Here is a 19,270-nt window from a genome sequence, read left to right as displayed (position 1 = left end):
TATTCTTTTTAGGGATTTCTGGTACGGAGGCAACGTGTGGCCTTATGAATACATGAGGATTGCAAAAAGTTTTGTTGTTGTTCAATAATGAATCAAACTAATTAGAGCACAATTTGAAAATGATCTAAAAATGTACATTGGAAAAGACAGCTTACAAGTCTTTACTTCCAATAGCTAAAATTAGATGTGTTGATAACAGCGTCAAAGTTGTTAGATTTCCTGATGACTGACTCTTTCCATACCAACATATTCTTTCCTCAAAGTAAAAGGATGCCATCAGGTACTTCAAACCTAGCCATGTCCCTTGAGCACAGTGTAGCAGATTTTTCAGTGAGACTGTTGGCTTATTCTACAACTATTCATCCAAAGAGTGAAAATCTTACTCACAGGGAGATCTCACTTCCACTTACCCACCGATGACAGAACTGTGTTTATTTTAATAGTATAGACCGAACTATACAAATCTTCTAAGGGCTTCGGATAATTCTGACCTGTGGCACTTCCCACGTACTTCAATACGTGCAAACTGTACAGAATTGTTAGCGAAAAGGCAGACAGTCCTTAGGATAATCAGGCCTAAACTTAAACTTTACAGAGGAAGATGAGTATGTTCACTGTGGAAAGGAAAAATGGGCTTCCACAGACAAAGATTAAAGGAATTAATATTTAAGGGCACAGTACATAGAAGAAAACAATGGATTGTAATTGATGCTTTTCATCTGATCTCTCTCTCTCTCCTTCTCCCTCAGTCATTACTTGATAATAGAAGGCATGAATTCATGAAAGCCAGTGCTAATGAAAAATGCACTAGAACTTAACTGCATATCACAGCTACCGGTGTCAAGGGGACAAGTAATGTCTGTGTCTGTCAGGATGTAAATTAAGTCACTTCATATGATTCACACTCAAGATCCAGAAAAGAACATGACCAAGAAGATAACATGACATATTTGGCAAACTTGACATTTAATAGAGGATTTGTCATCACGGGCAAGTTTTAATCTCCCATTACTCTGAACAGTATTATGCTGGAATAAATTACAGTCAATTTGTTATAACTGATAGCGGAAAATTTCTAGACCCTGAGAGTAACAAAGATCACTTGCTGAAGATGCTTGCAATCTCAGGAATAATAGAAATCATCAGTCCTTTTTATTATAAGGTTCTCTTTGGGTAATGGACATAATCATTCTTCAAAGAACTAAATATAAAGAGTCTTCAGTCTTGAATATTGGAATGCTTTTAGTATCTCCATTACAGTGCAAAACCACCCTGGTGCCAGTTTTCAACAATTCAACAATTCAATATTGTTGAATGCAACTCAAATTCAGGAAAAAGCCTGCTCTGCTGATATCTTTGATTATTCACCAAAATTTGCAACATCATCAGGTTGTGATGGAAGTCATAACACTTCCAGACAGGCTGCTCTCTTGGTATCTGAAGTTTGTCAAACGCAGCAGTGTGTTGCAGTAGTCCATTTGTGCCCATGAGCTGGTTTCCAGCTTGTCAGGATTCAGACCAAGCATTGAAATAGTTCATCCTGAGACAAGCAGGGTTAACAGCATGAACAAGAGATGAGGCAGATGCTCTGACCCTTGTATCGTGTAAAGGTCTGTAAAAACTCCTCACTGCAAGGCAAGAGGCTCATCACAGGACTTGGTGACACAAAACGAAAGAGAGGAGAGCGTCTTCCTGGTCGTGAAAGCTTAACATGGCTTCTCCTTTTGAATTCTGTTAAAATCACTGCAATGTCACAGACACAGATGCTTGTCTACTATTCAGCTGGATACTACTGATTAATATTGGGGCAGCTGAGAGAACTAATGAACCAGGGAACGACTGTGAAGAGCTGCTGCCGCAATCACAGGAGAGGGCGAGGATGGAAACTGAACATTATCTCCTCTTGCACACAGAAGTGATTGGGGTTTAGGTCGTTAGTCCTTGCTACACCACTAACATAGCCCATGAGGAAGACTCCCGTTGCTGCTACTTCTAAGATATCCCTCAGTACTCTGTAAGCATATGGATGATGTACAGACCCATTAGATACAACTCGCCCATACATAAGCTCATATAGAACACACACATACATACACACACACACACACACACACACACACACACACACACACACACACACAGAGGCACAGGCATAGGCACAGGCACATACACATCCATCAGCTGATATTCTAGTTCAAGTGAGTTATTTAGTCACAATCATTGAACCACTTCAGTTGTCAGCTATTTATAGGTCTGCTCTGTGCCCCAATTAAAGGTAAGCTTCTATGAAATTCAAAATATATGAAATGACATTGCAAAATATATGAAATACTCAAAAAGCTTTCTCACTACAAAAATAATTCTTAACCTATAAAATTATTTAAAGATGAAAGTCATAGGAGAATTGAATCCAAGTCAATGACACTGATCATAGGTACTCTGAGAGTACTGCTGAAAACTAATTTAATTTGCCTGAGTTATTCTCTCCCAAAAATTCTGTAGGCTCATTTTAATAGCTGCGGTGCTAAGCTTAGTACTATGAATAAGAAAGGAGGGACACGCAGTCCGTTCAGAAATTGCTACTACAGCTAGATATATACTTTTTCAAATTTCAAAATTAGATACTTTTCCTAGAAGCCGCACAGCTTTTAGTAGGAGCCTTTTAAAAAGTGCATCTTGGAGGCAATCGCTACACAATAAACAGGATGAAGTTCACTATATTTTAATTGCCTTGCAAGATGTTCAGTGAATAAACGAGGACGGAGGAAATTAGGAGACATATTTGTACATACTCTGAAATTAAAGGTAACTTAATTATCTATCTCTCTGACACCAATCTCTGGCTCAGTAGGCAGCTTATTTATTATTTTAAATGTTTATAGTGCAACTCTGCTCAGTAGTTATCCTATTAAAAATGATAGTAGTCTAATTTTGTTATTTTGTCTGGAAAAGAATGATTTTAACCGAATAAGAAAGAATTTTCTGCCTGGTCTGTACTCCTGTCTATGCTGTATGTGCACAAGGCATCACACCAAAAATGCATGGATGTACCAGGTATAAAAGCTGATGCCACCTATGCCTCAGCTTGGGCTGACGACGAGTCCTGTATATCACTTCTAACAGCCGAATTTTCTGTGCCCCTTGTGTCTTTGCTGGCAAAATCTGACATCGCATGATTCAGACGCCAAAACACTGTCAGGTGTCAGAAACGTCCAGAGAGGATGAACAGACAGAATTATTTATTTCTATTAAGCATACCACAGAGTGTATTTTACAGAAGTAATTTCATTATCTGTTGCAGTGCTAAGGTTCAGTATTTAAATACACAATATTCAATGATGCATTAATTTGATCCATCTCATTAGCATCCAGGCACATTTGGTGGAAGTGCCAGAATTGTAATAGTTTCATTCATCAAAGTGGTAGGCCCTGAGAGCTTTAACTCTATAATTCTTGACTAATGTACAAAAAGAGACAATATTCAAAATTATATTGCTATGGAGAATAGGTTTCAGTAATTATAGCAGAGTAGTATGTATATAATGATGTCCTTTGCATTGTAAAAAGATTTCAGGTTTGATCACTGAATCTAGAATCAACAGAAAACTAATAGCGAACCATGATTTTACATAATTGAAAACATTTTGCCACAGCTCAAAGAAAACGAGGAGGAAAAGATCAACTATTCACCATTTATTTTACTTCTGCAAATGAATAGGCAAATGGCAAGGCAGAGAAACTGAAGCAACTGCATAAGCAAGTGCTCTTTTCTACCTGCAGGCCAGGTCTTCTTTTAGATATTTGTGTATTTATTTTTACTACTTTAAAAGTGGACCAAGCTCCTTGAAAAAATATGATAAGAGATTTTTAAAAATTTTTGGTAAATTCCATTCCATAGATTTATGTATTGGTTTTTGGCAGTAGTTTCCTCTTAGTGACTCACAAAAGATACCCTTATGTCTCATACAGCAAATGTACATAAGAGGAACAGAAAAACGTTCATAGGTGTACTACAAACCTAGCCTATCCTATATATTCATTACCAGAAAAGACCGAAGGAGAACAGCAAAGTGTGCAATTCTTCTCAAACACATTCATGTATCTGTGTTCAACAAAAACTGAAAATAACTCAGACTAGGTCTATAAACACAAATTACTGATAAACTATATCCTGTTTAAAAAACTGTCTTTGCAGACCATGTTATATACTTAGAACTGATAGTCCTGACATGTAAAACAGCTTAACTCTATTTGAATAAGCTTAATATTGTTATCTATTGGTGTCAAAATGGAGAAAAAAAATTAACAGCCTCCCACCCCACTTGACCCAGACCCAGCAAAACTGTGATGCTATCCTTTATGTACCTGAGGCACAATAGGTACAAAGCCTGGCATCAGCTTTTAGATACCACACTGTACTACAGTACATGAGTGAACTGAAATATAAGCATCTTAAATTGAATTTATGGAAATCTTATGGTACAGATTAATTCTGATTTTAACTTTATCAAATCCAGGAAAGTTAAAATGACCATAAAAATGATCATTATCCCTCTAAAGGAACAATAATTACTAATTATGAGTTTGGCATTTTCTTGCTTAAAGCGATTTTTAATTTTCCACATACTATGCCCATTTTCTACATGAAATGAAATTGATCCTTACTACTTTGAAGCTACTGCTAACCGCTATGGAATCACATTACACATTTCAGTGGCTGTGTCTCTAGGATGTATGGTGCCTTGAGTGAGAAAAATAACTCTAGAATTAGCTATTAAAACAATTATATTCATGTTCTTTTACAGCTAAAAGTAGGTTTATCATTTCTATTACTAAGCTTAAAATATCTGCTATTTATTTTCACTGGCTGAGAACCTCAACACGACTGGTACAACAAGGATTCTAATTAGAGTAATCTTTTCTGTAACCCAATTGTCTGTTGTTTTCCAACTCTAACAAGATTTGAATTTGAAGAACATATACTATGCTAGGTCTATGTAACTTGAAACAATTTTCTCCCTTAATAGCCATACTGCAGCGTTTGAAAATTGGCAATTATTCATTTTTCCATGCGCTAGTAACTGAATGAGTGAAACTCACATCGGTGAAGAATGGTACAGTAAATCATGGATTAGCAAAGTCAGGCTCTCTCAGTGAAAACACTTCCTCCTGCTTACATCTAACACAAGGCTAATGTTCAGTATGACCCTCTTCTCTTCACTATACAAATTTTATGTGAACTTTAATCAATTTAATCTCTGGAAAGAAAATGTTCTAAAAAGCAGAGAACTTACGTGAATAAATATTTCACTTAACAAAGCCTGGACAGCAAAGCAGAGTTCCTATTTCTATAGAGTTTTAACAAGTTGCAACAGGCTCACGCAGCCATCCTCAAGTGCTACTTAATACACATTTTTTCAAGAAACTAAAGTTTCTTGACAAAAGTACACTAATCAGGATTTTTCAGCAAAGTCATAAAGAACAGAATTCACCCTTCTTGTCTTTCACTACATAAAACCGAGGTGTTTAGCCCAAATTGTCCATCCAGGTTTTTCTGTGATCAGTGAGGAGAGGCAGGCATCTCCAGAAGACAATTTATCCTGGCCTCCCACAAACACTCAAGACAGACAGGATGAGTTTCCCTCTGGAAGTTGCTCTCTGTCTCAGTCTCTCTCCAAAATCTATAGAGGGACACTAGATATCTCTGGCCAGTACCTAATGTTAGATTGCTGAAGTTAAGAAAGATGAATCCCACTTCTCGTGTCCTTGGGAGGAAATCCTAGTTTGCTGTAACTTTTTTTTTTTTTTCCTCTGAGGACTGAGTATTTCAGCTTGAAGTTACAAATTTCATAGGCCTGATTGAAATTCTTACTCTGTTGCACCTGCCACACTGACAGTGACATGTTCGTTCGTCTACTCCATCCAGAAAGCTGATAGGGAGCCCAGACTTTCAGTCTCTCTGGTAATAGCATTAGATTTCTGGTGTGGGATGAGGAAGGTCACTATCAGGTTACTAGGCAATCAATACAAGTATGGGCAAGATTTATAGGAGACAGGGTAAGGGTAAAGGGAAAGTCATCATAGGGTAGTTTCTGATGATTAAATAATGCCTTAAGCCAGAAGCAAGCCAGCTTTTTTCCTCCATAGGAAACCAACAGGAACACTTGAGCTGCTCTTATTCAGATGACGGTATCTCAACTTAGCTTATACCAACTCTGCATATTTTCATCTTCTGAGTAAAATTAATTATTAGCATACAATAAATATTTAGATTTTTATATAACTCTAAAGGACTCAGCGCCTTACAGATCCTATGATAGGTTGTAAAAATAAAGAATACATCAGTAAAAGTAAAAATTTGTTTAAAATTTAGATGTTCTAGGAATACTCAAAAAATATATAGCTAATATTCCATACCTGAGTAGTGGTTGCTTTGGATAAGAAGGCTGGTCACTGTTTTGGCATGGCTGAGGTTTTTTTGTGACTTGCTTATAAATATTCCTTGCAGTTACTCCAATCCATAGCATGGTAGAGAGTGTAGAATAATGCAATACTATGCCAACCTAAAACAAGAGAGGACAGTTAAACATGTCAATAAATGGATCAGTAAAGCAAGCCCTTCTAGAATACTTTTATTACATAAATCTACAAGCAAATGGATTTTTTTTAAAGTAACTGAATTTGTAACTGCATCAACTTTTTACATCTCTCTGGTTATTTCTAATAAATGCAAGGGAATGAAAATACTTTAAAAAAGCAGATGGCATCTGCTATTTAATCTACTTTAGCTACTGTCTGCGATACCAAATGGCACGTTATGAAATCAAGACTACAAAACATTTGTTTTCTAAGAACCTGATTAGCGACAACTTTCTACACCTGGATTTAAAGTGATGCGATGCTTGATTTGTGTTGTAAGTTTTGTTAGTACAAAACCAGATACATATTGCTTATCGTGTTGTAAACAACACAGTTTAACAAATAATTAAAGGACAGCATTTTTGTTTGCTATTATGTTATTATCCTCTTTCATTTTTCAGCAATATGTACTGGAATATACTATTGTAGTTCCTTCTCATCTGCATATAGGCAAGAATCACTTCTTTTCATGACCAATTATTTGTTTGGGATCAGTGCTAGCTGCCTTAAAAAAAAAAAAAAAGATTATTTTCAGATACATTTTAAGGGATTTATAAACTTGGCCATACGATTTTAAAAATTAAATGACAGATCTCAGTGTCCTCCATCAAAAGGTAATGCAAACTCTCAATAGTGTTATTATCATGATGTCTCCAAGAGACTGGTGTGTATATCATTAAAAAGTAAAATAAAATACAAACACCACTAATATAATAACATCTATGTTATGCTAGAAATTGTTACGCATTACTATGGAAACAGTAATTGGAATTTTATCCAATCTCCAATGCTTTATTACATTAGCTAAGTCTCCATCTGATTATATAAAATGAGGTTACCTTTGAAGCAATAACCTGACATTTTGCAGTGACAAGTAAAATATTGCTCTAATTGGAAAGCATGTAAATGTTCAAGAAATACAGAAAATTGCTGAATAAAGCTAACGCAAATCTATTATAATGATTTCTTTGAACCAGTGTTCCATTTTTGCTCAAGTTAAAACAACATAATTGATGGCTAAAGGAAACAATCCAAGAATTTTGTTTATACTTAGTCATATAGCACAAAACTTGAATATAGCAGCAAATATCATCAAACAGCAAGCCTTTTGTAATTTTCTCTGGGACTCGTCTGCCACATTAGACCAGGGAGAATAAAGCCTTCATAGTTGTTGTCGCTTGAGGTAAAAGAAGCAGAAATAAGAGAATGAGACAACTTTGTACCATCAGCTGGCAGACGTTGCCAGCTCAGTAGCTAGTGCTGTCTGGGCTTATTTCATGTGCAGCTTGCAGCATTTCTGTAGGGACACAGTGAATATGACTGTGAAGTGGGGGTGGGGGGAGGGAAAAAGCAGGGAGGGAAGAAGGGGGACGGAAGGAGAAAGGGGAAAAAAAAGGAGGAGGCAGGAACCAGGAGGAAAAGCTGGAAAAATTCTTGTGATTTGGTTGCCTCAAGGAGGCAACTGAACTGAATTGACAATATCATTGCTATGTCATTCCTTAGTCACACTACTTTTCCTCGCAACGTGATGAAAACATGTCTTTCAGCAACTAAGTTCCTTCTGATATATGGACATCTCAAGGAAACATGGAAAAGGGAGAGAAATGCGACCTGTTTCTTTCTGTAATAACTCCTCAGCAGTATGTTTCGCTCTTTCAGAAAAAAAAAAAATTATTCGCATTTCTTTCTTGAGGCAAAAGAGGATATAACTTGATGCTACAGGACCTCCTGACGACTGACAGATTTGAAGAACAATGGTGACAGTCTGGAGATAAAGCAATACGACACAAAAAATGTGGAATTGGGAAGGGTGCACTAAGCTCTTACACTAAAATCCCAAGGAAAGGGTACCCTTTTCTCTAAGTGGTGATGACGATGTTTCTCGCTTCCCGTCACAAAGGAAAAGCTTCCTGGAGTAGAATTTTTGGTCTTATCTGTATTTTCATTGGTAAAGAAACGCTCGTCATATCTAGTCTTGAGAATGCAGTGTTTCGAAGTGGTGGGCTCTGCTCCCTGCCTCTTCTTTCCCCACACAGACATCAGCTGTGCCACGGAGCGGCTGCAGCTGGTGGAAGGTGCATGCGCCATGTCTCCTTCAGTGGGACAGCCTCATCCTTACTCACTTAAGCTAAGAAGATGTCCAAGCCCGATGCATGAAACATGAGTTACCAGCTCGGTGGCACGGAAGAGAAGGCTCAGCAGAGGGGGGAACAGGACCAAGGTAGCTCTGTTCAGTAAACTGTCACTTAGCTCTGCTAGCAAACAAACGCTTTAGGTTTATGCACTCAAGATCTTGGGTGGGTATGAGTTTATCTGTAATGATCAGTAACATTTTGTTACTGGATTTGTGCCTATGTTAAGGTTAAATGAATAGATACAAATTAAACATCCAAACATTCACTTAAAACCTATTTTCACCGTCAGTGTAGCTTACCTTCACCACAAGGTATGTCATCACACATAAATGTGTGTGGGAAGGGCCCTGTTTTTCACGCAGAACAAAGTGATGATGCTTATTCATAAGAAAGTTTTCCACTAACAGGTCAAATGTTACAGAAAGAACAGTCAGGACATACGCATTGAAGACAGTATTGCACTTAAAGCTGTTTAATGTCTGCAATTATTACAGTGCAGATTTCCTTGTTCCCTTAAAGTCATTTTTGGTGTCCTGTGTTTTTAGGACTCTTATCTTTGTACTAGCCTACTGAAAATAAGATTATGCTTTTCTACAGTAAGAAGATGCTCTTTGTATGTACTCTTTCAATAAATTTCAGTACCTTAGAGGTAACATAAGTTCCACACCATGTTGCAGTTGCCATGGTAATGACCAGAATACACATTTATGTAAGGCTACCTAACATTTTGGCACATGAAGCGCTCTTGAACAGCTTTAACCTGCACGCAAATATCTTTGTTTTCCCCTAGATTTTCATTTCTTTTTTTTTTCTTCAATTGTATGCGTGTTTCAGATAAGACTGTCCTTTCTCAGTTAGTTCTATTTAAAGGAGGGTATGGATATGCTCTGACATTCTCATGAAACCATTAAACCTGCAGAGGAAATATTTCTTTTCAATGAAATGAAGGGATTCAGGAATTTCTGTGTGGTCTTCAGTACCACTACGTGAGTATTTCATAATCTTATGTAGCCTTAGAACAGCCCCATGCTCACTTCATAGGCAGAAAATTTAAAGCAAGAAGCCGAGATGCACAAAGCAGCTCCCGGAGACCAGGAAGACAATCTTTAGCGTGCCCATCTAACTCAATAGTGTGCAAAGTCTCTAGTGGTTGCAGGTTGCTGTTAAGAAAGTTTCTATCCACCTAAAGCCTTGCTTGCATGTATGTCTAGTTCTGCTCTTCAGCAGAGCTGAAGCAGAGCTGATCAGTTCAGCACCTACCTCACCAAAGAGCTCCCAAAAGCCATTAGAGAACATTCTTCTACATATCTCTTGAGAAGTTCTGACCGGCAAATTTCATCAAAACACATTAGTTTTACCCCACTATTTCAAAAAAGCATAGCTACAGTGCAAAGAATGGCTCTTTTCCTCCTCTATTATATTTTTGATATATATGATAGATATGGCTCCTAATTCTAGGACCGCCTTAGTTTAACAGGATTCACATCCACATTTCTGCCTTCCAAGTGCAGTATTCTAACTGCCAGGCTACTGGCTAGTCTGGAACAGGCTTCACCTTTCCTGCTGAAGATTTAATGCTTGGTAGAAAAGAGTTCACAAGCAAGACAGCTTCATGTATGACACGTACCAGGAAAGAGAAAGATTTGAGATTGGAGCTTTGACAAATCTTATAGGCAAGCTTTAATTTGATAAACTGTATAGATAAACATATCTTAGAGATGTGATCAAGTCTCATACCAGTGAGCGACTGGCTACTAGAATAAAAAATTATGATATTGTCTTGCTCCATAACTCTTCTGTCTCCTGCATCTTACGCTCCTATGCCTTTTCTTCCTCTGCTACAACAGTGACCATTTCATCCCCTAGAAGCCATAGCCAATGGCTATGATGCTGTCCTGGAAAGGAGGAGTGATGACACTGAAATCTTTCAAACTGAGGGTACATAACCGATGTCTCCGACTACAGTCATGTCTCCCTTCTTCTCATTCCTCACGTGAAAAGAATGAGCCTCCACCTGCCCTCAGAAGGAAATAATCTGAGAGCCTAACTCACGGAGATGCAAGGGGTTGACAATATCATCTCCTGGGTCACTCCTGTGTAACGCGCTGGCTCTGATTAACCCCGTTCTGCTGTTCCTAACACATCCTTGGTCTTGTCTGAAGGATTCTGGCACAAACTCAAAGCTTTGGATTCCACACCAGCAGCCAGGGCTCAGTGACACTCAATCAGATTTGTGGGTACATCTCAAACAGTCTGTGGATATATACCTCATTCACACAGGAAATCTGTGAAATAGCAGAAAGATCTTCAAGGCCAGCACACATTTCTTTACAAATAACAAGAGCACATGGGAAACAGTCAAGCGAGACAGTCTATACAAAATCTTCTCTGAAATAGATATGCAAGTTTAAAAGGTAGTTTTCGATTGTGAGATTCCAGACAAAAATAAATATCTTACTATCTGTGAAAACACATTTCTTAGTTCAATTACTTTGCCTTCAAGGAGATACGAAGGTTCTTCCAGTTATCTATCATAGAAAATTGGGTCTATTTCCATAGCATTAATTCTTGCTGCTTAAAATAAGCCTAGGACACCTTATTTAGAAGGGGGAGGTGATCCAACTGAAGTTATTTTACAGTCACCCTTTTTGCTTAATTAGGAAGGGAAAAGAACCCTCTGTCTATTAGGCAAGGATGTGGCAGTGAAATTTATGCAAAAGTTTTAGAGGTAATTACAGTAAGCAAGGTAGAGGTTCACTGGCTTTGGCGCTATGTTTCAGCTCTTATAACAGAAAATGCTTGCACGTGGAATCTTCCACTACGCACTCAGGAAACCACAAGTGCAAATCACATTGCTGCAGGAGCGAAGCTTTGTTATGAACTGTAACAGATAAAAAGATACTTGTGCTACAGCCACACTAACAGCGTTACAAACGGAATATAACTAATACTTCAATGCTACTTGAAGCAATAATATTTTCACAAGTGTATTCTTAAAGACTAATACTAGCTTATTTCCAAAACTTAAAGAAAAAGAGACAAAGCTTATGCTTGAGGGACACAGGAGCCCACAACAGCTGTGTAAGTACCTTTCATTGGGCTGAGTGATTTAAAGAATGGCTATACTCACTATGGTAGGAGGAAAGGAGCACTGTGCACTCCACCACTGCTTAGAAAGGCTATGGGAAATATTCAAATACATGAGCTCCTCAGGAAAATTTCAGAAGATCTGATTTCTCTTCCTCCTAGGTTTGGCACCTTAAAGGTTAATTCACAGGTATTTACTTTAGCAGTAATCCTCTAAGGGTTATCACAAGAGGAGACAGGCACTGGGACCCACACACATTTTTAAAACATTATTGTCAGTAAGGAAGTAGGTAAAGAAGGGTCTGTGTTGGGGATACAATGTTCTGGGAGAGGAAATTTGTTCAGCTAGAGGAATCCTATCTTAGATTATCTGGACTGCTGTGTCAGTCTGCCCTCCCCAATTCCATCAGGCACCTTCTCCTAGGAATCCAAGGAGTGTTTCTGTGCCTTGTGTGCCCTGTTTTCCTTCCTATATCTTAACTGCTGATGATATTGTCTGTTGATGAGGCATGGTGTCAGGCAAATAAATGCCTTTATGAAAGTGAATAGAAGGCATAGGTGTGTGGATCTATTCATTTTCTCTAACTGTGCGTATTTCTCAGCAGCTCAGGATCTGGCTCCATATTGTAGCACCAAACAGCTGTCGCTGATAATGCATTTTATGAAGATATTCATGTAGCTTATGTATTACTCATAACAGATTATTAATAACTCATTTATCTCCATCAATTTTTCATTATCACTATTAATACTGCATTGTTACCATGTAATCTGCAAAGTAAATAATGAGACAATGATTGTAACAACAGATGGTCATTTGTGATCATGTAATTACATGGCCATGGCTGCCCTACAACCTAATCTGCTACCCTCACTTGCAAACTGCAGATAAAGACAATGGTAAATGATATTTCAATCTGCTGAAACGCACAGATTTATTACAATGCAATTCACTGGATATTGTAAGATATATATCTCGGAATAATTTAGTGGAAAATTGTGTCAATTTAAATTAATACCATGTAATGAACACACCTAAACTTTGCACATAAAACAATATAGATGCTTACAGGATCTACAGGTGCTATTTCCTGATGATCATGCACGTGCATATACAAAAGCCTTTCAAAGGATCTTATGGGAAAGCAGCTCAGTAACTTACACTAGTTATGCTACAGAAGTACTTGCATTTATACTAAGCTAAGTAAAACATGAAAAATAAAAGGGATAGGCTTAAAATGTTATTATAAGTTGCATGTTGCCTATCATAGCAACATATATTCCTTTTTTAAAAATTAATTCTAATAGGGATATGTTTTCTAGAACATGGAACAGTAGTTGAAGTCAATACACCTTCCTTTTTTCTTTTGAATGTCACTTTCTCCTAGTTTCCCCTGTATAAACAAGTTACCTCCCTATGCAATCAGTATAGTAGTAATAACTCACAGGAGCATTCTGAGGCACATTTTTTAATCTATCTAAAGCTTTTCTAATGACAGGACTATAGAAGTACAAGGTAATATTTCAGAAAGAATAGCCTTAAACATCTTCATTAGCTTGCTGAGAAGACCCAAAATATTCTAGCAGTTTTTAAACTGAACTATATTTAAGATCTCACAAAGCCTGAAGATTACACTGCAGTAAGTATAGGTACAGTATTATCTATATTTGCATCTAGCAATAGCTATGAAACAACAGTTTATTCCTTTAAAATTTCATGAGCTTACAATACAACACATTTATAAATAAAAAGTGCCCAATTTTGTTTTTTGCTTCCTTTTCTTAGATAGAAATCATTCCAAGTAAGGCGTGTAGCTTGCTGTTTATTATTCCTGGTATCTGTTCAGGTGGGACATTGTATCTCAGCTACATGTTTACCTGAAATAGGTAAGAGAATCTAAAAACTGTAAGAAGAAAATTTGCACACAAAAACAGAAGGGCAATTTACATGCGGCAGTTTTCAGGAAGCTTGCTGAGAAGTGGCATGAGTGCTTGGAAGATTAATGTTATGACTCTTCTTACTAATAATGGAAGTAATATAATGCACTAATGATATTTTTTTAAATTCAAAGAACGGACATTGTCCCAAGCCAAGAGAATAACTCATAATTTAGCTAACAAAAGCACTGGTCTCAGCAAGGATTTATTATGGGGAATATTTTTATTTTCTTGAAAGCTCAAACCCCATGATGCTCTTCATTTCTGAATTAGACAGGAAACTGTGACAGCAGTAGGCAGAGTCAGTTCCTCTGTACATAGGAGAAAGAGAAGATACACGTGCTAGTTTTTAAAAATTTAGGTTTCAGAAAGGGAAAATATATATCTTGGATAATAGTTGGTGACAATTACTGCAGTCACAGATGTTTCTGCTTAATGAAGCCTTTCTGAAACTGTAGAGCATACTTATCAGGTGCAAAAAAGAGCAAGAATGCCCTGAAGCCGAGGAGTAAGGGAGCTGTAGCTCTGCCACTGTTTAGTGACGCTTTCTATTTATATCCATTCAAGCCAGTTATTAGAACCGGACTAGTGACAGACCAAACATCTAGGAGAGCGTTGGCTAAATAAAAAGCTTTACTACACGTAAATGTCAACATCATTCGTGAGATGTGGAGATGTGTACAGAATCCAGGAGGAAGAAATATTAGAGGCAAACATTGCAATAGGCCCTCATCAGGCTTCGTGGAGGGTGACTGAAATAACTCTCTTCATGTACTGCATAGACTCATCCCCCGTATTCAGAGCATGCTCTATCTGTGCATCTCAGGGCATGACACCCCTGGAAAGGATGGAATGAGAGAAGGTAAATAGTCCAGCCTCTAAAAATAGGAGTACATAAAGCACAAATGCACTGTGGTCTGCTCCTTAGCTTGAGTTGTAATTAAAGGACATAACTGTACTATAAACAGCAAGCTAGCCAAGTAGAGGTTTAATGAACACCCAGTGAATCCAGAGCCACCCTCAGGCAAATGTGGTCTAGTAATATATTAACAAACAGCAGCAGTAATTTTAGTTCTACATATTCCATCCAAAGATCAGAGAGGACATTGCAAACATTCATGAACAATACTTTTCAACAATCTTGTAGAATAGAGAAATATTACAGTTTTAAGTTTGTTTTGTATAAGGAAATCTGAGCTGCAGAGAAGCTGATGAATTGGCCAGCCTCTCATAGAAACTCAGGGCACAGCCAAATAATGAACACAGAAGTTCCCGTCTCTCAATGCCGGCCTTTAAAAGCCGTGCTTGTAACGATTACTTGTTCTGAAGACCATCTGTGTTAAGACTCAGGAACGACGTATGATTAGAAAGAGAACTATCAACCTTATGTTAAAAGATACAGCTTCAGGTTTTCATTGTTTTAATAAGAATAAGTAAGGCAGATACTTACACCTTGACATATAATTGGGTATTTAACGCGATTGATTCCACCAGCAAAAACAGCAAAAGTAAGAGCAGTATGGAAACAAAAGTTGAGAAGCATGTGCCATCCTTTTCTACTAATTCGGATTGTGCTGTTGAAAAATAACATCAAAAATATATCTATTATGAAAATTATACTTTGGAAAAATATTTAACATGATAGAACTGAATTCGGTGATTCTGAAATACCTACATAACCATTTACCTGTAGAACAGAGTCTGATTTATAAAGCATTGAAGTCAATAGGAGAGGAGGAAAAAAAAAAGTCTACTGATTTGAAGGGGCTTTCCAATGAAGCCTCTAATGAAGAGTAATACAAGCAAAAAGCCTATTGAATAGTTTCAGATAAGCAGAACTGTAACAAGACATTTCTGAAGGATTAAAAGGAAGCAGATGATCAGAAGGCATTGCATTAAGTTCATTTGATTAATATTTAGCAGCTTCTACAGGACAATATATTCCTACTCTTTTAAATTGCTAATAGTCTTTTAACAAAAGTATGTAGTTAAAATGACATTAATATCAATCTTTTATATAAAGGAAAATACAAATTTTCTAAAATAAAGTAGATTTAACAGTTCAAGAAAATCTGTTTCATCCAATGATAGCTGCCAAATCTTTGAGCCAAACTTGCGCTCAGACACCAACACCGCTAGCGTATCTGTCCAAGGTGCTGCTGCTTGTTTGGAGCCCACCACACACTAATTCAATAGTGCTCATGGTTTTACAGTGAAGAGATTTATCCTGAACTGCCAAGCTGGAAGTTTTAGGACCAGTATGCACACCATTTAGACATACATCTCAGGGAAGGTACAGCTTGGGAACAAAGCTATTATAATGTTTTATGCTTTCCATTTTAAAAATGTTGGATTTCTTTGTACAATTAAAGATGAATTCATATGGGACTGGACTTTTTTTCCTTAGTGGAGTGACATATTACAGTAAATTCTTTGCTTAGAAGAACTTGTATTGGTATGTTTTTTGACTGGAAAGTCCCATTTTCTTCATCACTCCCAGAAGGTAATTTTGTGTAAATCTTTATTCTATTTTTATTTTTGACATAAACTTTTTATGATTTCTCTGGTCTAAATTATAATACTGATATTACTATCCAACAGTAAAGATCATTTAAAGTACTGTGTAAAGTACAGTAAGGGACAGCAAAATCAGAGTACTTCAGCATAATGCTGGCCATGTGCTTTAAAATTGAATTCTTACCTGTGATGGACAATGTAGGTGATAATGGACGCAAACAGGCACAATAACATAACTGCAGTACACGCATATACCACAGGGTGCAGAAACTCCCCTGGGTACTGGGGGAAAGACAGCACTGTCTTAAAATCCTATGGAGAAAGCAAAATGATTTAACATCGTTAGGCATGTGTGAAACTCTGAGACTTCATTTCAATATGTCCTGTCATTTCTAGCTGTTCCCTCTCACGAGCGGGAAAATAAGATGATGAACTTTTTATGTAGATATAGTTCATGAATTTAAAATGACATCAGACTGCTCTTTCCTCATCTTCATACACTTTGCAAGAGAGAAATTAACCTTTTTGTACAAGCAGACAAATCCTAATCAAAAGAAAAAGTCTGGGGAAAAAAAAAACCACAGAAGATTACATCTTGCAGGCATTAGCAATATCTGTTCCTTCTGATAACATGAACTTTATGCACGTATTCTACCAGGATATTAAGTATAAAATATCAAATTACTACAAAGGTCTCTAAATGGCATATATACGACTTCAGAAGAACCACTTAAAAAAGCAAAAGCCATGAGAATGCACCTAAAATATCAACTGATTGGCTCCCACTTTAAATACCATTCTGAGCTGATGTATGTCCTCTGGCCCACTGGCCTTCATACGTAGTTGCACATACATGACTATCTATGTCATTTCAAAAGTAGTTTTACAACAAACTAAAGAACCACAATGATGAAAAAGGAGTATGTCTACAAAATTAACCACCAATTCCCATTCTAACTTATTGGATCTCACCTGGGAATAAGACATCACATAAAAACAAGGAGTCACAGGCAAGCTAAATCTGCAGGTGGGAAGGATGGAAAGCAGAAGTAGCCTGTTATGGAAAACAATAAGTCTTCCAACTATCTGAATTAAACTAAGCATTAGAAGTTCACTAAGCCACATGTGTTTGTGTCACTACATTTCTGCAAACACTACAAATTAGACACATAAACCGCCACCGGAGCACACGCAAAGTATTATCCGCGTGCCAGTTTCCACATGCAGTGGCACTAACGAGGCACACAGAGATAAACACATATCCCAAAACAGAAAAAACAAACCAACCAACCAACCTGAAAAAGTGCTTAATGTGACAATTTGACAAACTCTAAGTTTAACACTAAAAGTACTGACAGACATTTAAAAGCTTTTCTTTTTATGTGTCAGTTTTAGCTTTCCAGGGAAGAAGATTCAGTGCATCCTTTTACGGGGGTGAAAGACAGAAGCTGATCTCCTCTTGGAGATTGGGACTGTAACGCTAATACTTTTTTTTAATCACATTTGCATGCAGAGAGCTGATTTCCAGCACCGGTATTTATGCATTTGTACTTGTTCATGTATCAGCAGCTAACGTTCATGAGTATATGCAATTACCAAATCAGTGGACAACACTTCAGTTTACCTTACAGAAGGGTCCTTTTTACAAGCAATACCTACCCTAGTAGTTATTATTTTTTCTTCCTAGCAGCTTTACAGTTCCTAAGAGTGATTGTACTATACGCAGTCTCTTCAGACATACATATTAACATTAAGTCCTAAAAGAGAGCAGCTTGCGACACACATAAGCAAAACCCAAGAAGCAACATACAAACAAGATGGGAAATATATATCATATCTCATTTCCCTTCAAGTATTTCCTCAGCTTGTGTGTGTCCCTCAGTTCAAAAGACTCAGCTAAATCTGCTCAGTCACTGCTTGTCCCACATGCCCTCTCCCCGCCCAGCCCAGTTCACCATGACTCAAATTCAGTCACAGAGGTATTGTCACTCTCTGCCAACGTCTCTCCCTATTCTTCCCTCAGTCACCACTGACAGAGAACAGGAAGAAGACTCTGCCTTTTCAACTGGTAGCTTTTTAATCCTATAGACCTATTCGCTTGAGGCTTTCCCTTGATTTTTTGGTTGTGAATTAACATACATTCAAGTTATACTCAATTCACAAAATTCTTTAGAAGTCTACAGGCTAAAGAACTGTGCACCCAGATAACCTCTACTCTAATACCCTTTTGTTAGCCAGCTTTTCTCCTATATGTTTATTTGCATTATGTCCCTATTAATTGTTCCAGAGATTGAATTTCTTGAGGCCCAGACTTTTCTTTATCAAAAATGTTCAGTACAATTGTAGCTCAAGTACTATATTACTAGACAAGCAATGTAAATACTGGACTATTTAAATAGAAATATTCTGCTGAAAACGATGAAATATTTACTTCTAGGTCTTACTGACATAGTCGTATTTTGGTAAATGAATAGTACCCGTTGTTACACTTTTATGTATATACTTGTTTCATTTCTGCATATTAAGAAAATTGTAACCATAACTGATATAGTAACAACGCAGTTATTCAAAGATATAAATGTTTTGGGTATTTCTGGGAAGATGACTGAACGTTAACAGAATCATGAGAAAGGAAACAGATAGATACTGAAGCAATGCATTTATGTAACAACACATGAAAGTGACTTTACTTGAGATGGCACCATGTAATGCACAAAGAATTAGCTTTTAATAGTGTGAATGCAGGGATTGACCAATCACTGTATGTTTGAACACTTATATAAAAGCAAATGCCATATGCTCTACACCATTACAGTCATTTTGCCTGCAGAAGAATCAGGAACAATCAGCATCTTAAAACTAATTGCATTTAAAAGTATTCATATTTTATCATCTCATTTCCAATCTTGTACAGTAAATAAGTGGTAAAATTTTTAAGGAAGGGTACCATAATG

At 37.2% G+C, this 19,270-nt stretch overlaps 1 protein-coding gene across 2 annotated transcripts in view; it reads right to left on the bottom strand.

Moving 5' to 3' along the window:
* Positions 1-19,270, bottom strand: part of LOC104145966 (adhesion G protein-coupled receptor A3) — a 281,143-nt gene that overhangs the window by 28,807 nt on the left and 233,066 nt on the right. For both annotated transcript variants that reach the window (XM_068949979.1, XM_068949980.1), the window contains exons 15-17: positions 16,501-16,628; positions 15,250-15,373; positions 6,418-6,563 (exon numbers count right to left, since the gene is read on the bottom strand). In XM_068949979.1, the coding sequence (XP_068806080.1) occupies positions 6,418-6,563; positions 15,250-15,373; positions 16,501-16,628 (398 nt within the window). The remainder of the gene's footprint in view (positions 1-6,417; positions 6,564-15,249; positions 15,374-16,500; positions 16,629-19,270) is intronic.

Source organism: Struthio camelus, chromosome 7 (genome assembly GCF_040807025.1).
Source record: "Struthio camelus isolate bStrCam1 chromosome 7, bStrCam1.hap1, whole genome shotgun sequence".
NCBI lineage: Eukaryota > Metazoa > Chordata > Aves > Struthioniformes > Struthionidae > Struthio > Struthio camelus.
This window is presented reverse-complemented; position numbering and strand designations above follow the sequence as displayed.